Genomic DNA, 23607 nt, shown 5'->3' with positions numbered 1-23607 from the left:
GGGAAAGCCAGGTCTCTGTGAGTGCAAGTAGTGTGAGTGAGTATGAGATGAAAAGGTTGTGTATGGCTGTTGATTTCTGATTGCTGCAGACAGAGTGGGCATTCCAAAGTGCACACTGAATGTTGGCAAATGAGGGGAAAGGGCAGGGTATTGTGATGAGGTTTGTGTAGTTTGTGGTTGTCTTAGTGTGTGCAGAGGATGCTAAGGGCCTTGGGTTGGGAGAGACATCACCAGCTGCTCGAAGAAGGAGGAGAGATAGTGACAGGATGTGTGAGTGGGTTTCATGTGCATGAGATTGATTGTGGGTAGGACAGAGGGATCAGAAAAATGAGTGCAGGTCATGAGTTGAGAGAAGGGGGCAGGGTAGAAGAGAGGGGGAAATGTAAAGGTTGTTGGGAGGATGAGGAATGTGGGTGCAGGGAGAGATTTTTTTACACTGAGGGAGAAGGAGGAAATAAAGAGGAGGAGAATATAGAGCATTGGGAAAAAGTCAATTTGGTGACAAAAATAAATAAATAATGATATGATAACATTATGCAAATATATTCATGGCCAATGCAAACCATTGTGTGGAAATCTATTCACGAACCGGACTTTACATAGGACACAAGGTCATGCATTTAGACTGGAAGAAAGAAGATTTCATTTAAGGCAAAGAAAAGTGTTTTTTTTTTACTGTAAGAACAATAAGGATGTAGAATTCTCTGCCAGAAGAAGTGGTTTTATCAGAGTTCATACAGATGTTCAAACACCAAATAGATGCCTACTTGCAAGAACAGAATATTCAAGGATATAATTTTTCAATGCAGGGTAAACGCTTCTTGATCCAAGGATTTATCTGACTGCCATTCTGGGGTCAAGAGTGAATGTTTTTCCTAGTTTGTTGCAAAATTGGAAGTGCTTCGAATTGGTTTGTTTGCTTTATTTTTGTGTCAACCGCAAAAAACAAATGTGAGGAAGGCATAACTTGATGGACACATGTCTCTTTTCATGTTACCATGTAACTAATGTACCCTCCCCCACCGATGCTGGTGGCTGGGAAACCTAATATTAATTATAAGGCGGCTTAACATCCCCTCCCCTGGCCTCAACCCACGTTGGCAGGTGGGAGCTGTAATATTAAGAATAAGTCAGGGAGGCCCCCACCAGCCAGCATGGGTGGAGCAGGGAAAGGGGACACTACGTCCACCCCTTTATTATATGTATTAGGGTTTCCATCTGCTGGCATGGGAGGTTAACCCCTAAATGTAATGTTTCCCTTAGTCAATATCCATGCTTGGGACATGGTGGATTATGTCCTCCCTCCATTATTTCACAGACCCCATCCAATGGGCTGCAGACACAGCCCCAACATGGATGAAACTATTAGAAATGTTGAATCAGATAACTTTCATACAAATATAAAGCATTAATGACAGAACAACAGAAAGAATTAGAAAAATAAATGTTCTGGGACATAACAAACAACAAAAACACTTTTGCCATCAGATAAATAAATTGACAGCCTAATAAATTGACTGGACAATCTGATAATATAGTCTGGTGTCTCAACAGACAATGGAGCAGTGCACTGAATATGCATAAAATTTGGGCTATGGTGCTCGGTCGGGTCAAGGCACTCAGTGAAGACTTAATGGACACACAAATACTTGGGTATAGTACTTGGTCTAATATGGCACAATATGAATAAATAAAATCTCCATCTCTGAGAATCTCTTGACCTAGGGTGTCTACTTTTCAAAAATATATGGTTTGATGGGGGTAATTACATTGGCGGGCTTCAAAAATGTCCCAAATAGGACATTTGTGCATGATGACCAGATGTGAAAATTCCATGTTGGAAAACTGGAATGTGCACCCATCAAATAAGATCTTTTAGCCCCCAGAGAACCTGACACACCTGTACATGGGTGGTATCACTGTATTCAGAAGATGTTGCTGAATATATATATATATATATATATATATATATATTGGTGTGTTCTTTGGCAGTAACACATAACATCCAGGAGCTGATAATCCATGCCTAAAGTATGTGTGTGAAAAATAACACAAAAAATTACTACTCAAAAGTTTGACAAAGACTGGTGGTGGAATTAGTGCATGGAAAATTTAAAAAAAAAAACACAATTTGGAATACCCTAGGGTGTCTACTTTTCAAAAATATATCTTTTGATGGGGGTAAATTACATTGGCCAGCTTAAAAAATTTCCCAAATAGGACATGGGTGCACGATGACCAGATGTGAAAATTCCATGTTGGAAAACTGGAATGCGCACCCTCCAAATAAGGTATTTTAGCCCCCAAAGAATCTGACACACCTATACATGGGTGGTATCACTGTACTCCGGAGATGTTGCTGAACACATATTGGGGTGTTCTTTGGCTTTAACCCTTAAAGTTCTTAGTTCATGTATTCTTAAATTGCTATGTTAAATTTGGCATAGATTGGTGGTAAAATGGTTGCATGAAAAGAGTCAAAATACCCCAAGTTTAATACCTTAGGCTGTCTTCTTTAAAAAAATATATACATGTGAAGGGTTATTCAGGGATTCCTGACAGATATCAGTGTTACAATGTAACTTTCGTTAATTTTGAAAAAAAAATGGTTTGGAAATAGCAAAGTGCTACTATTACTTATTGCCCTATAACTTGCAAAAAGCTAAGAACGTGTTACTATTGAATATTTCTAAACTCAGGACAAAATTTAGAAACTATATGGCATGGGTGTTTTTTGGCGGTTGTAGATGCGTAACAGATTTTGGGAGTCAAAGTTAGAAAAAAAAAAAATTTTCTTAAATTTTATCATATTTTATAATAATTTTTATAGTCAATTATATGATATGATGAAAATAATGGTATATTTAGAAAGACCATTTAATGGTGAGAAAAACTGTATATAATATGTGTGGGTACAGTAAATGAGTAACAGGAAAATTACAGCTAAACACAAACACAGCAGAAATGTAAAAACAGCCCTGGTCCTTAACAGTAAGCAAATTTTAAAACTGTTTGGTCACTAAGCAGTTTATCTGCTTTTCCTAAAACTCTAAAAAGCCACATAACGTTCCATCCACCATTTGTGGGTGAGGGAGCCTCTTTTTCCAACCAGGGTTCAATAACCTGGGTAACCCCACCCGTGAGGCACATAACACATATACATACTCACCGGTTCAGGGTTTCCCCAGGATCTTGAGACGGGCCCCCAAGTCTGTTGGAACTCTTCCTTGGTGATTACCAGACCTCAAGTGCCATGGCTTTAAAGTTCTTTCTAGATCGTACCATGCCCTAAGTACTTGGGGACACTCAAAGAGAGGGCATACAAAGGAGTCAGTTCAAAATGTGTCCATGGCTTATTAAAGGACCACTCTAGTGCCAGGAAAGCATACTCGTTTTCCTGGCACTAGAGTGCCCTGAGGGTGCCCCCACCCTCAGGGACCCACTCCCGCCCGGCTCTGGAAAGGGGAAAGGGGTAAAAACGTACCTTTTTCCAGCGCTGGGCGGGGAGCTCTCCTCCTCCTCTCCGCCTCCGTTCCTCCCCGTCGGCTGAATGCGCACGCGCGGCAAGAGCTGCGCGCGCATTCAGCCGGTCACATAGGAAAGCATTCATAATGCTTTCCTATGGACGCTTGCGTGCTCTCACTGTGATTTTCACAGTGAGAATCACGCAAGCGCCTCTAGCGGCTGTCAATGAGACAGCCACTAGAGAATTAGGGGGAAGGCTTAACTAATTGATAAACATAGCAGTTTCTCTGAAACTGCTATGTTTATAAAACAATTAGTTAACCCTAGCTGGACCTGGCACCCAGACCACTTCATTAAGCTGAAGTGGTCTGGGTGCCTAGAGTGGTCCTTTAAGCAGAATAAAGCTTATAAGGCAAATGAGATAAGGGCATGTCTAGGGGAGTATCATTAATTACCAATCAAATATTGAAAACTATTAACTAACAGCATTAACAAGCTTGTGAAACCAGCATGAAATGGTCATGTAACCATTCATTGATCTAAAACTGTTATACTAAGTGGGGTCTTCCTAGAAGAGGAGAGATGTGCAAAACTAAGTACGTGACGACCTTGAAATGTACAACGTTGTTAGTCTTATGATTAATCGTAACAGAAATTAACCCTTTCACACAACATGTGTAATAATCAGAGGGGGTTTTCTTTTCCAAATTGTGTGGCATGACTAGGGCAATTTAAATTTGGGCCCTACCATTCTACCCCCAAAAGATTAAAAACTGATTAATCAGAAATTAATCAGATTAACCAAGTGGGCACAAAATATTAATATCATGTAAATATTTAGCAGTACAGATTAGCTAGACTATTTTCCTGCCCTTTGGTTCACAGTGAGAAAAAGTAACAAAAAGAGGAAAAAACTGAAGGATCCATAAAAACAAATCTAAATTAATTAAATATATAATACCGTATATACTCGAGTATAAGCCGACCCGAATATAAGCCGAGGCCCCTACTGGGAAAACTTATTGACTCGAGTATAAGACTAGGGTGGGAAATGCAGCAGCTACTGGTAAATTTCTAAATAAAATTCGATCCTAAAAAAATTATATTAATTGAATATTTATTTACAGTGTGTGTATATAATGAATGCAGTGTGTGTATGAGAATGCAGTGTGTGTGTATGAGAATGCAGTGTGTGCATATGAATGCAGTGTGTGTGTATGAGTGCAGTGTGTGTGTATGAGTACAGTGTGTGTGTATGAGTACAGTGTGTGTGTGTGAGTGCAGTGTGTGTGTATGAGTGCAGTGTGTGTGTATGAGTGCAGTGTGTGTGTATGAGTGCAGTGTGTATGTATGAATGCAGTGTGTGTGTGTGTGTGTGTGTGATGCAGAGTGTGATGCAGAGCCTTGGTGGGGGGTTATTTTTTAATTATTATTTTAATATTGTTTTTTTCATTAATATTTTTTTATTATTCTTATTTTTTATTTTATTATTTTTTATTTTATTATTGTTTTTATTATTTTATTATTATTATTATTATTTATATATATTAATTTTTTTTTTTTTTTTACGTTTGACAACTTTATTATATCAATGAACTATTGCAATCACAACTGCATTCCAATATAGCACCTGGCAGTGCGATATGCATCAACATAAAGAGTTTGAAGAAAGCAAAACAAAATTAAAATATATTTACGCATATATTGAGAACCTCTTTTATGCTAATATTGTAGATAAATAATAGAAGGAACTTGTTTCACTTTTGATCAACATGCTGACTGCCTGTCAAACAGCAAACAAACAAAACGAACAAGGAACTCAACAGTAAACACAACATACCAAAACTACATGCTCAATAATAAAACCAGTTCAAAAACAAGTCAGACTAAAGCACTTAGAAGGTTTTTCTTTTCCACAAAGGTAAAAATCTTGAAGAGATTTCATACAAAAGAAACTTAAAATAAAAAAGCCACAATAAACGCCACATAAGCACATGCAGTGGCCTTTAATTCCTGATGCTCTGTAGTAGTGAAGGAGTTTTTGAACACAAAAATGCTTATACCAGTTAAGCCCATTTTATGATGAAAATAAAATCGAAAAAAACAAGGCAACCGGTGGCTGGGCCAAAATATATAAAAAAAAATTCGTCCCTGCTTCCTAGCTGGCCAGGGAGGGGGGCTCTCACTCCCTGGTGGTCCAGTGGCATTGGTAGTTCAGTGGGGGGAAGAGGGGGACTGGCAGGGAGCACTTGCCTCTCCTGCAGCTCCTGTCAGCTCCCTTCTCCTCCGCGCCGGTCCGGTCAGCTCCCCTGTCAGCTCCACTGTAAGTCTCGCGAGAGCCACACTATGACCCCGCGGCTCTCGCGAGACTTACACTGGGAGCTGACAGAGGTGCTGAACGGACCGCCGCGGATGAGGAGGGAGCTGACAGGAGCTGCAGGAGAGGTAAGCGCTCGCTGCCAGCCCCCAGTCTGTATTATGGCAATCTAAATTGCCATAATACAGACACTGACTCGAGTATAAGACGAGTTGGGGTTTTTCAGCACAAAAAATGTGCTGAAAAACTCGTCTTATACTCAAGTATATACGGTATATAAATACTGATTTTTTTTTTTAACCTTTCTTCCTTTCTACCCTGTATTGCTCACTTATCACTTGATCTATGAATAAAATCAACACTTAATGACTATCTCGTAGCCATCAATTATCTTTTTCCATCATTATCTTTTTTTTAAGGGGGGAGCACCACAGCTGAATGGATGATCACAAATCAAAAAGAACATATTTGACCATTGCACATTTAGTTTGTTTCATTATTCAGCTAAATTTCGACATAGAGTCTGGAATGTGACCAATTACCCAATCAACCCAAAGTTGCAACCAAAACAAATCTCTAAGTTTTTATAGTAGCAGGCTTGGGGTCATTTTCATCCCTCTTAGCCAGACTGGGAAATTCTTTAAGTTTTTCAATGTAGCTGCTTTGACCTAATATTTTATAACCCTGGCAATTGACATTTAAGTGATTAACTCTGACAATATAACTTTTCTTGGTTCCTGTAAAATATTAAGTCTGTTTAAAATTAAAACCGTGGAGGTGTATATCACCAGAGTGAGCAAAGGTGCTCCTAGCTATTAAACCTTAATGCATTTTCTACAAATGTTCAATATATTTACCCAAATTACATGGACGGAAGTGTTGTGGGTATTTTTTTTTTCTAGAGAAGGGACTGGTTCATACCAGTCCCTACTCTAGAAAAAAAAAGAAATAATACTAGCTATCCTGTAAAGAGTAAAATAAAAATATTTGTATTGTTAGATTTCGTATAAAGTTTGGTTTCTTACCAAGTAATTTATTTTTGTTTCATGAGCTATAAACTCTAAAGAAATTCATCATATGAGAGAAAAGTCAATTGTGTTCTTTTCATTTATTTTTTTTCTTCTTTTTGTTACAGGCCTGGAACAGTTATTACAAAAGACTCAAAGGCATCTTCCAAAATATACGTGATCAAAACAGTAAGTGAATCAAATATATTTATCACTAACTGTGCTTCGACTGTGCTTTTAATAATCATTGGTGGTTCTGTGTGATTTATTGTTCAATATGTAATTATAGTGTCCACGTCTTCTGAAGGCTGTAGAAAACATAATGTGTAAATTGCTGATTTGTTAGAAATATTTTCAGTGCTTCATATTGTACGGTATTAAATCAATGCCGTCGCCCATGGAAGGTGGCCAGAAGCTAGTCCCAGAAGTTTCTATATAGTTATGAAAGCTATAGGCCTCACGGGACTAGAGACAAAGTCGTTATATTTACTTTGACTAAATTGTTTAATTCTGTCTGTCTGACTATCTATCCATCCATCCATCTATCCATCCAGCCATGAGAGATGGGGTATGGACAATAGGGGCAAAGTGCAGCCCCATTAAATTATCATTATCATGAAAGTGATAGTGTCTACACCGATTATGAATTCTCTCCCCAGGAAAATTTTCTGAGTGTACCCTAAAGCTGTGAAGAAATAGTCGTGCAGGTTTTGTCCTTTCCCACACCTTTTCCACCATATAATTATTAGGACAGAGATTTATTAAAATAGCTGATAACATGTCCTGTGCTGAGATTAGGGCTCTGCACTACATAGTGTCAATCAACTTCAGCATTATAGTGAACAATATCACGCACACTGTATACGCATACATATTTATTTACAGACATACATCTATACAGGGAGAGAAGTAATTTATTGTTAACCTTTGTTTGTATTTTTTAATAAGTCCATAGTATGGAAAATCCTAATTGTATATTGTTAAATTAATTTGCATATTTTTAGAATATCTTCCAGGACTGTTAAATTAATTTGCATATTTTTTTTAATATCTTCCAGAACAGTCTGTTTTTTTTTTAAATATAATTTTAAGAACATAATCATATAATAATTGTTATTTTATTTTCAAATATTTAGCAGAAAGCTAAAACAATTCACGTTTTTCATTTTTAGAAGTTTCTCTATTCTTCGTTCTAGCTTAATACTGTTATGTTTATAAATTCACTTCATAGACTGTAGGCTGTAGGCACTGTGCAAGTAGCTTGGTCTGTATACTGGTAAGAAAAAAAAATAATGCAAAAACTTTACTCAGTTCTCTATAAATGTCAAACAAGACACTACCTACAGCAGAAACAAATATATAATACATTTACAGTACTAACCCAATGCAGTGTGTGCGTGATAGCACAAAATATTTACATATAGAAATAAATTATAGGGTTACTCCAACCACCATAAGCACTGCAGCGATTTAAAATGGTCATGGCAGTAGGATTCAGTGTGTAGAGTCATAATGAGATACTCTTTATTGTGTGTTGCGGACAAGTTGCGACCTCAGCACACGTGACTTAGGCAGCTCATAACTCTGTTCCAGGCTGCCTAATGTCAATTTTGTACATAAATTACATCTGTTGTTAGTGCGCACTGCATGCTGACAACAGACGTGAAAATCTTACCTAGATTAGATCTACCTTCCCATCCTACCTCCCTATGGGCTCTCCCGCCTTCCTCCGTCGCTTATTGTTGTTTTTTTTTTTTTAAATAAACCCTCCCTCCTACCTCCCCACCCTCTTCATCTGCTTCTCACATCACCTCGTTGGCCTAGAGTGCACGTTAATTGGTCCTATCATTCCATACTTGCAGCCCCAGTGACGTCAGGATGGGGCCAGAAAAGCAGCACCTTTAAGTACAGGTTTTACAGCATATTGAAAGGGGGATACCTTTTCCACAATGCCAAATACAGCAAATTACACCTGATAGGTTTCCCCTCTCTATAGGGTCATAGTAGCCCTTTAACTTTTTTTACATATTCGCCATTATTTGCTCCTTTAAAAACTGTTATGTTCTTATATCTTACATCTGAAATTTTATTTTTCAATAATTACATCAATAGTATTGAATTTGAATGAAAAACAAAATGTTTTAAATGTATTTAATGTATTTAATAATAGAATATGATATGCTTATACTTTTCAGGGGTTGGTCCGGGTTTTAAAATCTATGAGAAATGTGAAAGTACTATCATCGCTAAAAGCATGTGAGTAAAACTAAGGAAAATTTTCTTTCAAAATACATGTATTTGTATCAACTTATCTTTAACATGAAACTATTAAAAATTTAATTTAAATACACATTGTGCTCTTTCAGTGATAAAGGTTATGCGTCGTGAGGTTATGCGTCGTTTCACTACACGTGCAGAAACTAAAGAGAACATCCCAAAACAATGAGATGTTTATTCTGTTTAAACAGACCCCAGTAATTCACACAGAAACCCTGAAGAGGTTCAGGACATCATGCCCTTCACTGGAGTGTACACATAACTCCCAAGTGTTCCTATTTAAAGGGGACAGTCCCAATGTTGAGCCCAAATCCCTTTGTCCCTCTTTTCTATCCCAATGTCCCTCTTTTCTAGGAGCTCTAAATTGTTGTTGTTTCTGAATGTATAACAGAGCTCCACAGCAATAATACTTTCAGTAATGGGTCTTTAAACTACAATAAATGTGCTTAGAAAGCAGTCTGTGTAACATTGTTATAAATTACATTTTAGTTCCATACATTATTAGTAAGTTGACAAATATTTCTCAAAACACCCCCGCCTCTGACCCCTTTTGGTCCATTTCAAATATTGGGAGGTATTTTTTTCCTCTTTAATTTGCAGGAGAAAAACTCAGCTGCCCCAACAATCCAATGTCCAAGAATCAGAATTTTCCCTAATCTCACTCATAATTCAATCAACATATAGAAAGGGCATTACTTACTATGAGAATGGCCAAGAAAGGGCTGAGTACTCGGGGGTTTATCTATCCCTCTTACAACAGTGTTGGCTGTGGCAGCTGATTTTACCAACTATTATTATTATTTTTATTTTATTATTATTTATATAGTGCCAGAAAATTCTGTAGCGCTGTACAATGGGTGCATTATAAAATGTAGCAGGGATTTGTGGAGTTTTAAAGTGTTTGCCTTTGTCCATAATGTTCTATATAAGTTGTGTGATTTCTCTAGTTGAAGGTGCTAAAACAGTGGATATTTTTCATTAAAAATTATAAAACGCCAATGTTCCGTTAGAAGGACTTAAAGGATTTGTGTATCTTAATGCAATAAAAAAATCCACTTTTTCACCATACTGGATTACCCACCATTTGTATTGTACTTGCTATTAGACAATTCATATAATTTTGAATTATTGTGGCATATGCAATTACATATATTAATTCACACAAGCTTATATTAAAAAGCATGTATAAAAAAGTTTGGCAGAACTGCACCCAATAACGTAGATTCTCTAAGGTCCACTCACGTTGGAGTGAGAAAAACATTATTAGATTAAAATGGTGAAGGTATACTGCGTAGAAAAAAACCCAACCTGAATATTCTTAGCACAGTCACTTCTTGCTTATTCAAAGCATATATAATGAGGAATGAGGTTTGGTGACCGTATTAAGACATGCAAATTATGACCCTATGACTCTATTGTGAAGGTTAGCATCATACATCAATGTCAGCTTTATGAACCTGGACATTTAACCAACCAGTCTGGTAGGCATGATACCACTTTACCTTTTAATCCTACTTTAGAAAACAATGCACATGTAATAATATATATTTATAAAAGTTTAAATGAAAATTAAGAGTCATAACTTCTCCATGGTAATTTACACGTTCTACAAAGTATCTATGCTTACCAGAACTACAATGCTTTTCCTAGACACATACCACTTGCTCATGCAGATGGTAAAAGCATGTAAGGTGCTGCTCGGTATATGAAGCATTCATATGATGCAGGAGGGAAGTCATTTAAAGGAACACACCACTGCCCTAGTAAAAAAAAAAAAGCAAATAAAACCCATGTTTAGTAGATATATTAACAATGGAAACATGCATGCATTAAATAATGTATTTTTCGATTGGGGTATATCTAAAACAGATTGCAAAAGCATTAGTTCTCCTTTGTGAAGTCTTTGCAAGCCCTCTGCTTCTAGCCACGCCCATACATTTTTTGGCTGTCCAATCACAGACTTCCCAATGCAACCTTAAAGAGAAACCATTGGAAGGCAGGGGCACCCTCAGGGCACTATAGTGCCAGGAAAACTATAGTGGTCCTTTAATGTTGCAGTCACTGTGTCATCATAACCTGGCTGCATTCAAAGAAAAATATTTAATGGTATTCAGTTCAGCATACTCGATCTTTCTCTTTCTTTACATCCGATCTCTCTTTTCTGTCTCACAACATTTCCTGCAAGCTCTGACATGTGGCTTTACCATGAATGGGGATATATGACACCAGTGAGGGCAGAATGGTCTTTCTGTCTAGACAATATCTATTTTTATGTGTGACTTTTTTGTGCCATGGGATAAATCAGGAAAATGGGGTAGGGTATATAAGCACGGCAAGTAAAAATTCAGGGAAATGAATAAAAGTAAGAAATGAACGAATATGAGCAAGAATTTGGGAATGTTTTGTTTTCATGAGAAAAATTACAATTTAGCTTCAGTAATCTCTAGGCTACCTTGTATGGTGAGCTCTAACCATTAGTATAGTACCTCCCTGGAAATCTTAAGGAAGGGAGGACATGACTGCTGGCAGGGATAAGGGGTTGGGTTATAGGGGATACATTGTTGCACATGGGGGGCATAAAAATGGGGAAAAATGGGAGGGTACTCACCAGTTCCCCGGGCAGAGGTGTAGTGCTACTAGCTTCCCCTGGAACTGTTTAAAAAAAAAAAAAATTATTGCAAGAATTTTACCAAAAAAAAAAAAAAAAATTCCAGGAGTTTTGAATACTTATCTTCTACTTCTGTTTACTTATCTTTCCCTCATCTGGCATCGGGAGAATGGCTGCAGCTGTTTCCAAGGACGATGTGGTAGCCTTATTACAGGCGTACCTTGAATCCCATGGCTCCGGTGCGTTGGAGGAGGTGTTAGCCGGGGTGGATAACCGCCCGGCTCCTGCTGCTGCTTCAGGGACTTCGCTCCAGGCTGATGGCGGTACGAGAGCCAGGCGTTCCAAGCCTCCTACGCGCCTGTCCCCCAGTCCGGTATCCAGAAGAAGATGTCGCCAGCGGGGTGAGCGGATCGGCACCGCGAGGTCTTCCCCGGTGAGAGCTGGACGGAGATCGGTGGAGGCCATCATCGTTGGTGGACAAGATGGCAGCGTGGCGGGAAGATCTCGTAGCCCGCCGTCTCTTCCGGTCCCAACGGCGGGAAGAGAGGTCGCCGGAAGTGAGTGCTCGCGTCGGCGTGCGTCAAGGCGCCGGACGTCATCATCAGGCGCAACCGGAAGTGACGCGCCCCGGCGGCGCACAGAGCCCGGAAATGACACGTAACGTCGGTGCCCTGTCCAGAACACGGAGTTCACAGGGCGCCGGACGCAGAGGACGGTCGTCAGGGAGGAGAGGAGACAACAGGAGCGCACAGGAGACAGCCGGAAGCAACCCCCATCACCCTGAGGCAGCCGGTTTCGGCGAATTTCACCTGGAGCACAGCTCAGGTCCTGCTGCAGATGTCCCCAGGAGGTCTTGGTCTGATTCTGATTCTGAAGAAGAGGAGGTTCCGGTGCCAGCAGTTCCCCAGCGGTCCGGTGAGTGGTTGCATTGCGCTGGCGTGTCAGGGACTGGGGCCCAAGATCAGTCTAGTGAGTGTTTGCGCCTGCTTAGGACCCTAGTGGCCAGTTTTCCTTCACACCTTACTGGGGTACAGGGATTCCCAGGGCAGGCTGAGGTTCAGGTGCAGGGATGTTCCCAAACCCCTAGGGGTCAGCCTTCTGGGGCTTTTCGTGCGGGTTCGGTGGGATGTGATCTTGCACCATTAGGTTTGCATGTCCCTATGGACACGCAAGACAAAATATGTAGAGGTGAGTATGTGGATCTGCTGTCCTTGGTCTCTCCTGACAAGGATTCCGTGGACAGACCGCGCCGTGGGGAGGTTCCCGAGGTGGAAAAAGGTAAGCAGATACCCAGAACCTTTGGCAATTGGTTGCAAGGGTTTAACATATTTGCCAGTATCCTGGTGCGCCGTTTCCCAGATAAGGCTCCTGCCCTGTTTGGGTATTTGGACCTAATTTGGGGAGCGTATAAAATCTATGGCGGTCAATGCTGGTATCGGTATGACCAGCAATTCCGACAAAAATTGGCGGTGTGCCCGGGGATGGATTTCGGCGTTCAGGATGGCAGTCTCTGGCTGTTAATTATGACTCCAAGTAGACCATCCCCCTTTCCCGGGCCTGCCGGAGGGACCTCCGGCTCCTCTGCAGGGCAAAGAAAAGGCGTGTGTTGGCTCTTTAACGAGAGCCACTGCCGCTGGTTCAGCTCCTGTAGGTTCCGCCATGAATGTGCACACTGCGGGGGAGCTCACCCAGCTGTGCGCTGCTTCAGGAAGGGGAAGCCAGGGTCTGGAAAGGGTCCATCTCGAGACGACATATCTAGGGGAGAGGACGCCGGTGGACGCCCGAAGGATGCGCCCGTGGCTCGTCCGGTATCATAGGGGTCGCGATGCGCAGACATTGTTTGACGGGTTTCAGGTAGGTTTCTGGATCCCTTTTGTTCCCTCTTCCTCGCCTCTGTTTGCGGACAATCTCCGCTCGGTTAAGGGCAAGGAAGATATTTTACAGGAAAAATTGCAGGTTGAGGTGCAGGCGGGTCGCATGGCTGGCCCATTTATTGCACCTCCCTTTCCTAACTTACGGGTTTCCCCCCTGGGCTTGGTTCCCAAAAAGGACCCAGGTTCCTTTCGGTTGATCCAACACCTGTCCTATCTGTCCGGTGAATCGGTAAATGATGCCATTGGCAAGGACATTTGTCGCGTGCGATACGCCTCTTTTGATAGGGCGTTGCAGTTGGTTCGCCGGGCCGGTCACGGTGCTTTGTTGGCGAAGTCTGACATAGCGTCAGCTTTCCGTCTTTTGCCGGTTCATCCCTCCTGTTTTCACCTCTTAGGCTGTTTTTTTTCAAGGTTTTTTTTACTACGACATGTGTTTACCCATGGGTTGTTCTATTTCTTGTTTTTATTTTGAAATGTTTTCCTGTTTTCTGGATTGGGTAACGAGGCAGGAGGCGGGTCTGGAATCGGCTACTCATTACTTGGATGATTTTCTTTTCGTTGGCCCTCTGGGTTCGGGTGAGTGTGAGCGGCTTTTAAACACATTTAGGGCAGTCATGGGATACTTTGGGGTCCCCGTCGCGGAGGCTAAGACGGTGGGCCCGGTTCAGGTCCTGTCGTTTTTAGGGATTGAGATCGACTCTGTCGGTATGGTTTTCCGGCTGCCAGATGAAAAGTTGTCGGCCCTCTTGAGGCTGATTGACCTGGTTCGTGGGGCGAGGAAGGTTCAGTTGCGGCAAATGCAGGTGCTCCTGGGGCACTTGGCTTTTGCGTGCCGAGTTCTTCCCATGGGACGTGCGTTCTGCAGGCGCCTTTCTCTGTCCACGGTAGGGGTTCGGGAGCCTTTTCATTTTATCCGAGTCACGAGGCGGCTGCGCGCGGACCTCCAGGTGTGGAGCTCCTTTTTGGAGCGATACAATGGACGCTCCTGTTGGTTGCTGGAGGCGGCGTCTAACGCAGAGTTGAACCTTTTCATGGATGCGTCCAGTTCCGTGGGGTTTGGGGCATACTTTCAGGGTCAGTGGTGCGCAGAGGCATGGCCGGCACACTGGCTGGGCTTGGATGTTATGCGCAACCTGAAGTTTTTAGAGCTGTTTCCCATTGTGGTCTCTTTGGAGCTCTGGGGGGAGGATCTAGGCAACCGGACAGTGGTTTTTCACATGGACAACATGAGTGTTGTCCATGTGATTAATCGTTCAACCGCCAGTTCCCCTCCTGTTCTTGCGCTCCTGCGACGGTTGGTACTTCTTTCATTAAAGTTTAATGTTTGGATAAAAGCTTGTCATGTTCCGGGTGTTCATAACGTGGTAGCTGACTCTCTTTCTCGGTTTCAGTGGGACCGTTTTCGGGAGTCGGCTCCAGCCGCGGAGGCAGTGGGTATCCGATGCCCGGTTTCCTTATGGGAGATCGATTTGGAGGATTGAGAGGCTTGGTGTCGGACCCCTTAGCTGACTCTTCCTGGAAGGCATATCAAGCCATCTGGCGGACATGGCTGTCCTCATTTTCGCAGAGCCTGGTGTTGGGGTCGGAGTCCGGGCGATTGGAGGCGACTTTAATAATGTTGGAGTCTATGTTGGCGCAGGGTAAGTCTTGCTCGGCGGCCGAGAAGGCATTAACCGCCCTGTCCTTTCTGTGCAGGTTTATGGGTTGGCAAGATGTTTCTCGGTGGTTCGGAATTCAGCGAGTTATCCGGGGTTGGAGACTTCGGAGGGTCCCAGACCGCCGCCGCCCGGTGTCTGCTGACTTGCTGGGACGGATTCATGGGGCTCTGGAGGCCGTTTGTTTCTCAGATTACGAAGCCGCTTTATTTCGGGTTGCGTTTTCTTTTTGTTTTTTTGGAGCATTTAGGGTGGGTGAGTTGGTTGCTCGCAACCGTAGGTCGGTTGGGCCTCTGCTGCTGTCGGATATCCGGTGGTCAGAGGACTCCGTAGATGTTTTCATAAGTCGTTCCAAGACGGACCAGGTAGGTAGGGGTTCGTGGGTACGGATCGGGGCTACGGGCGGCAGGTTCTGTCCAGTCCGTCTTTGCTCAGTCTATTTGCAGATTAGGCCGATGGGGTGTCTCTCCTTTTTGGTTCATAGGGATGGGTCCCCCCTCACTCGTTATCAATTCTCAGCCAGGTTCCGTGCTGCCTTGGTGGCATGCGGGGTGGATCCTCGTCATTACTCTGCTCACTCTTTCCGTATAGGGGCGGCCACCCAGGCTAGTTTGTGGGGTTTCTCGGACGCAGCGATCCAGCGCTTGGGTAGATGGGGTTCACGGCGCTATAGGTCCTATGTCAGACCTCATTTACAATAATGCATTTTCTCCGTAGGTCCTCGGCCCCGCTGCATTTGGATTCTGGGACATTCCTACGTATATTGGGCAGCGCGGCGAGCTGAGGAGCGGCCCTACGGGAGAAATTTGGGGGTTTCCTATGAGATGGCCAGGGTAAGGTGGAGGGGTATTAGGGGTATGTTGTGGCAGCAGCTGTATGCCGAATGCGTATCCCTTCGGAGGTACGTGTCCAGGCCAGTGACTCTGGTGCTTCATGCAGGGGGAAATGACCTAGGGCGCAGTAGGTCAGTGGACATCCTGCATGCGATTAGACATGATCTGGCTAGGTGTATGGCTCTGTTCCCCAATTTGACCCTTATTTGGTCGGACATAGTGTCCAGGCCGTGTTGGCGTTCGCTGCCTCATGCCAAGGGTGTTGAGCGTAGTAGGCGTAAGCTGAACGTGGCCATTGGTAAGTTTGTCCGCCGGCTTGGCGGTTTTGTAATTAGGCACAGGGAGTTGGAAGGGGACAATTCCAACCTGATGCGAAAGGATGGGGTTCACCTCCCCCTCATAGGGTTAGATATCCTGAATGCGGGTCTGCAGGCAGGTATTGAGGAGGCGCTGGCTGCGGGGGCGCGGTTCCTTCCAGGGGAGCAGGTAGGGAGGAACTGCGGTGGCGGTAGTCCTGGCCAGCGAAGAGGTTCGGAGGAAAGTGCCCAAGCGGCTTGGGGAGTCGCAGCCTGCTGAGAGCTGATGGCGGGGGCAGGCTGCATCGGACTCGTGGGATTCATTTGATAGAGCTGTCTGTTGGTAATCCCCCAACAGCTGACAGGTTGTGGACGCTGGTGATTTATGTGAATTTTGTTAATAAAGCTGTGGCCGTTGCCCTTACCCATACAAAAGGTGTTGTGTATTTATTGGGCAACGGGTGGTGGGAGTTTTGGTCCGGGTCAGCAGTCAAGTACCTCCCTGGAAATCTTAAGGAAGGGAGGACATGACTGCTGGCAGGGATAAGGGGTTGGGTTATAGGGGATACATTGTGGCACATGGGGGGCATAAAAATGGGGAAAAATGGGAGGGTACTCACCAGTTCCCCGGGCAGAGGTGTAGTGCTACTAGCTTCCCGCCCGCCCACCCAAAAAGTGTTTATGATGGTGTTGTTTTGGTTGTGTGCTGTTGTTTTCTTTGTTTTGTCACAGCTCGCGGTAGTCCTGGCCAGCGAAGAGGTTCGGAGGAAAGTGCCCAAGCGGCTTGGGGAGTCGCAGCCTGCTGAGAGCTAATGGCGCGGGCAGGCTGCATCGGACTCGTGGGATTCATTTGATAGAGCTGTCTGTTGGTAATCCCCCAACAGCTGACAGGTTGTGGACGCTGGTGATTTATGTGAATTTTGTTAATAAAGCTGTGGCCGTTGCCCTTACCCATACAAAAGGTGTTGTGTATTTATTGGGCAACGGGTGGTGGGAGTTTTGGTCCGGGTCAGCAGTCAAGCCATTTGCGGGATATGTCTGAAACATGTTTAATGTTAAATATTTGTCACAATGTTTTTGAACATGGCAAAATAAAAATTTATTTTGGTTATTTCTGCCCACTCTCTGCTAACCAGAACTTAAAAAACTTTAACTATGCTTCACAAGAAGATTAAAACAGCACTCTATTCACCATAACCACTACAGTGCACTATCAAAAGTTAAAACATTTATAAACTGTTTGACAGTTACTTGGGTCTCCAGTTGCAAACCAACAGATACCAGGTAAAAAGTCAAATCATTCTAAACGTTCTAAACTGTGCAAACATTCTAAATTGTTATTTTTGACTACTTACTCTGGGGGGCACCAGGGCACTCCTAGCACCATAACCACTGAAGTGCAATATGATAATTGTGGTTCTTGAAGTGTTTCTTTAAAGGAATAGGTTACTGCAAACGTATTTTTTGTTTGCATGTATATTTTTTCTTATGTTAACCTGCTTAAAATATTCTTATGCAAAGCTATTGAATATAGATCTTTCGATTATCAATCAATCAATCAATCAACCAAAAAGAGTGCTAAAAGAGCTAAAAATATGTGTTTGTGCATATGTATTTTTTAATAATAAAATTTGAAAATTGCAGATAAACCTTCTGGTAAAACTATGTCCAAAGAAGACAGTGTGAGTCGACCACCAACTGAGGTATGTTAGCGGAGATACATTTATTAAGTCTGATTATTTTATAAAAGAGTTATCTGCTCTAAGCTGATGTCAAGTTGTGAAATATGTTTGCTGCAGGCTGCCCTTCTATAATTGAATAGTTTTAATGAACTACTTTTATTTAATATGTTTTATTTTATATATGTTGTACTATGTTAAATAGTATTTATCATTGCAAGTATATTATATACCAAGTACGTGCTAATAAATAGTGTGAATATCATGCTCACATTGAAGCTCAATTTGTGTTTATTAAAGTTGTATTAATTTGAAGAATTTTGGTTTTACAATGAACACCAACATAATTGTGTAGTAACTACAAAAAAACAAAACACAACAGCAATTTCAGAGCTACTTAAACAGTTAAAGTCACACTGTCACTTTTATGACAATGCAGGGACCACTTTGTATGCAGGACTTGTTATTGGGGATTCAACTCTAGGAAACTCTAAAATAAGTTTGAGAGTTTCACGGAGTTCAGTGGAGTAGTGCTGGCTGTGGGTAACACGTGGCCCAACCGATACCTTAATTTGACACACCTGAACAAGCATGGAAATGATAAAGAAACAGAGACACAAGTTATTATTAAAATGTGGTCTGTATGATCACAATCTGCAATTATCCTTATTATCCTTCTTTATTGATTAGCATCTGCTCTCTAAACAAAACATTCTAAGCCCTTATACTACAACTACAGCATGCTGAGAAACCCCACCCCCATGTAATCAGTCAAACTGTTTGCCGTTTGACAACTTCATTGGGGTGCACTAGGCGTGGGTCGCATCCGCCATTGAGAGCCAGAAGCTACTGCAAGAACTTCCATTAGTTTTCCATAACCAAGTCCTGCTATTCATGGCATGTTCTTTTGCTGAGAGCCCTCAAATGCCAGCATTAGATCAATTCAGAGACCTTCTGGCTCTCATGGAGGAAGTGACTGGTGCCCGGCAAACCCCAAGGAAGTTGACAAATGGTTTGACTACTTACATTGGGGGCAGCAACAGCAGTCTCAGCACCTTAACCATTATAGTGGTTAAGATGCTAGGAGTGCCCTGGCACACACCCACTGTAAGTAATCAAACCACTTGATAGCTTCCGTGCTCCTGGTTTCTATAATAGCTAGAATCTCTCAACTAAACCCAGTGCTGCAGGGCTTAGCTCATTGGCAGAGGGAGATCAACTGATGCTCTCAGTCAATCAGCTAGCCTCCACTTTATAGCTTAGCTCAGAAGAGCTAATTGAAGCTCCAAGTAGGAGTACAGTGCAAGAGGTGAGGCATGAAGGACCTCAAGTAAGAAGATTTTCATATAACATTTAACCAAACAACAAAATAAAACAATATATAGTGCAATATTGCAAATATATAATAGAGTGAATGGTATTTTCTGATGCAGGAAACAAACTTACATGGGGTAGAGACTTTAAAGCGGCACTGTCATGCCAAACTTACCTTTCCCCAATCGATTCCTCTTCTCTCCCTGTCTCTTTATTTCTTCCTGTCTGCTCAATTTTATCTTATGGAGGTTTCCTACGCCTGACCATCTCTGACCAGCGGAGAAGCAAAGTGTGTTCCTGTGGTCAGAGACATTTTCCCCAAATTCTTACCTTTCAGAGTGTGGAAAATGTTTTAGTGCAAATACAGATCTAGGAAAACATCTGAGAATTCATGCAGGAAAAAGGCCGTACTCTTGTCCTGAATGTGGGGAATGTTTTAGCACAAACACAGAAATCTCGTGATGCTTCCTGTCAGTATTCCCTAACGTCCTGTCACTTAGACAGAACGCCGGCAAAACTACCGAATTGCGTCCTAACAGAATGAGAACAGTTTGTTCATTCCTGTTAGGACGCAATTCTGAACTTTGTTTGGATCGGAATTTCATTTGAAATTAATCAATTGAATGAAATTCCGATCCAATTCGTACCGCGGCATCTTGCAGCCGCCTAGTAGATAGCTCCCTAATTCCCACGGTATTAGGGAGCTATCTACCAAAAGGATGAAAGACCTAAATTGGTCTTTCAGACAAATTTACTAATACTTAGTAAAGATTACTTAGTATTAGTAAATCCTGCCCCTACTCACTATAGCCTGTGTCTGCTCACTGTTGTTAAAACAAAACAAATAAAACCCTAGTGTAACATTTTTTAGTAAAGACCTACCTACCCCCCTCACCCTAAAAATAGTGAGGGGGTACAAGAAAACTAAATGCCTGTAAATAAAAAATAACTTACGATTTGATGCCTTCTTTTTTTGAGCTCAGGTTTTTTTTATTTTAACATTTGCGACGGGTATTAAGGATGCAGATGACATGTCCCACAGGGACTTCATCTACCCATACAAAGATGACAGCACCCAGGACCTAGGTCCGGGCAGAAAATTAAGATTAAAAAATATGTAATATAGGGGTCTTAAGGGCATTTGAGGGTGACTAGGTGGACATTTAGCTGTAGTGGAGTCGGGAGGGGAGTTAAATAAAAAAAACGGGATTCGGCCATGTCAGTGCTGCTTTAATAGATGAGCTCAAATCTTTAAGGTTTGTGTTTCTTTCAGGTACACACTTCTTATTCTTCCCGTCTTCAGTAACCATACCCCATAAAACAGACAAAAACAACTGATTGTGAAATACAGGTAATAAGGAATGTGCACACCTTATAAAAAGCCAAAATAGCTATAAATTGCCCGTATGCCAATTTGTGAATTACCCCATCAGTATTCATAATTTTGCATGCTTTGATTGTATTATGTATGGGAAAAACACACAATTGTGTGGTAGCTAATCTGCCTTTATTTTACAGATTATTTTTTATTTTTTTTGGAGATATGAATAGATTATGACCTGGACATTTGTGTGTGTACAAATAGATTTTTGAATGAGAATCTGCATTTTCGTCCTTTAGTCTAAATAACGAAAAGGGGCCGAATGAACAAACAAACAAATGGGTGCCGAATGAAATTCTTCCATACACCATTCGTTTATTCATTCATTTGCAAGTGGTGCTCTGCCTTTTGTATTACACTGTCTGTAATTCCAAAGGCCAAATGCTTTATCCGAATTTGCGAATGGCTCATTCTTTCTGCTCACTCCTATCATATCTGATGGGCGTAAGCCAAACTAACGAATGCACACCAAATAAATAATTTGTTTAATATAAGATATGCCTATACAGTTAAACATACATACACATCTACATATATACATACATGCAAACATATACACACACATTAAATCAAGCACAAAGGCACATTAAACTTGCAAAACATATGTATATATTTTGCATATAAAATACAAAGAGGGTCAGGCACTCCAAGGTTCAGAACGGCAATTTATTGAAGCCCAATGTCACACAACGTTTTGACCTACAAGGTCTTTGTAATGATTCAAAGATATGGACACATAACTTACTCATATAGGACTCAATTTAATGTTTTTTGTGTAAACTTTTTAACATGATTCAAATTTGTTAGAAAAACTTTTCTACAGAAGTCACCATTAAAATCTATGGGATCGTGAACAGTTTTTTTCAGATTGTAATTATTAGAAAAGCTTATCCAAAATTATTAAATTGAGGTCATATTCACATATACAAAATATGTCCATAATCATGTATATTTGTTTCTTAGAGTCTCTGAGGAAGTGCATGTCTGGCACAAAATGCAATTTTCCATCGGTCTCCCACCTGTGCATCTGGCCAATTATTTAGTATTTTCGGCATCAATAAACTAATTGTTATTTGCACTTAAGTAACGATAGCATCCCCATTTTGGTCTAAAATGTGAAATTACCCGGTGAATTCCCAACAACTGATGATGTAGGACCAGGTGAACAAATTCATTATCAGTTAGAAACATAGAATGTGACGGCAGATAAGAACCATTCGGCCCATCTAGTCTGCCCAGTTTTCTAAAGTTCATTAGTCCCTGGCCCTATCTTATAGCTAGGAAAGCCTTATGCTTATCCCACGCTTTCTTAAACTCATTTACTGTGTTAACCTCTACCACTTCAGCTGGAAGGCTATTCCATGCATCCACTACCCTCTCAGTAAAGTAATACTTCCTGATATTATTTTTAAACCTTTGCCCCTCTAATTTAAGACTATGTCCTCTTGTTGTGGTAGTTTTTCTTCTTTTAAATATAGTCTCCTCCTTTACTGTGTTGATTCCCTTTATGTATTTAAATGTTTCTATCATATCCCCCCGTCTCGTCTTTCCTCCAAGCTATACATGCTAAGATCCTTTAAAATTTCCTGGTAAGTTTTATCCTGCAATCCATGAACCAATTTAAATATTCAAATATTAAAATGACTGCATTGTTTAAAGCAATATTAACTTTGTGAGGAATGTTATAAAATATTATTAGTGTGGATTTAAAGTGACTTATTTGCCTTTCCTACTGTGAAATGTGAAAATCAAAATTACCTTAGGTCATTTACAAATCATTCGCACAATTGTAATGCTCATCTGTTAGTTTTATTGCTGAACAACTACTTTCCAAACAATGTTTATTGATCCATTGCTTCACATTTAATTCAATAAACTCAATAGTTCATTGTTCTTCCAATAAAGCAGAATAATGAATACTTTACTTTGCATAAATTGAAAGAGCAGCGTTCTTTACTCAGGTTTGATGCGTATATATATATATATTTTTTTTTTATGTGTTGTGTCAACAGGTGTAAGTAATGCTTCATGTTAAGTATTACCCTGCAGAGAAAATGTAATATAGGATCTGTAAACGCTGGTGTGTTATGGTGGGATTATTCTGTTACTGTTCTTTAAAAGCACTCTCTAAGCACCAAAACTAGTATATCTTAATACAGTAGTTTTGGTGCATGGATACAAAATGGCGGGGGGGGGGGAATAGTTATGTATTGAGTAGAGAAAATAATTTGCCCATACTCATAATAATTTGTCCCTTTCTGACAACGTCATTTACTCTATATTAGCTTTAGCAATCTGCACAATAAGTGGAATCAGAGGGGTACAATATACTGATCTGACCTCAACTGTGTACACCAAGGAAGATAATTTCTAATCCTGATGATAATATAAGTATGTACGTTTATGTATTCATTGCCAATAAAGAAATACATATAATACACATAGAGGGAACAGCAAAAATTGGAAACTAGAACCACCATGTAACAAGTTTCATTCTACAAGCAAATCATCTAAAACGTCATCTTTTTCTGTACTGCTTCTGTGTATTGTCTGTGTCTTTTGGCAATGAAGAAATAGAGGTCCATTCACGTTGTATTATCAGGGTTAGAGACGGTTTCTTTTTCAGTGTTCTCCAGTTGAGGTCCCACCCATTGCACGGTGTGTTAGGGAGGTGAAACCTCAAGTCACAGCAGTCCACAGGAAAAAAAAGACTTCCAGCGTGTCCATTTTTCATTGTTATTAAAACCAGAGGGGTACCTAGGTCACTTGGCACCCAGGGTGGATATGTACTTCCCCAAATTTTAAACTTTTTGTGTGTCACTATGCACCCACTAATCCAGTTGTGTGCATCTCCTGACCATTTTTTTTGTTGCTCCTAATCCTCCTTTTACCTCCTTAACT

General features: G+C 41.3%; 1 protein-coding gene across 1 annotated transcript in view; it reads left to right on the top strand.

Moving 5' to 3' along the window:
* Positions 1-23607, top strand: part of LOC134572042 (cyclic nucleotide-binding domain-containing protein 2-like) — a 259641-nt gene that overhangs the window by 167912 nt on the left and 68122 nt on the right. The window contains exons 10-12 of the mRNA XM_063430831.1: positions 6918-6978; positions 8985-9045; positions 17977-18035. Coding sequence (XP_063286901.1) covers positions 6918-6978; positions 8985-9045; positions 17977-18035 — 181 coding nt within the window. The remainder of the gene's footprint in view (positions 1-6917; positions 6979-8984; positions 9046-17976; positions 18036-23607) is intronic.

The sequence above is a fragment of the Pelobates fuscus genome, chromosome 1, assembly GCF_036172605.1.
Source record: "Pelobates fuscus isolate aPelFus1 chromosome 1, aPelFus1.pri, whole genome shotgun sequence".
Taxonomy (NCBI): domain Eukaryota; kingdom Metazoa; phylum Chordata; class Amphibia; order Anura; family Pelobatidae; genus Pelobates; species Pelobates fuscus.
Note: the sequence above shows the minus strand (reverse complement) of the source record. Positions and strands in the feature narration are given on the sequence as shown.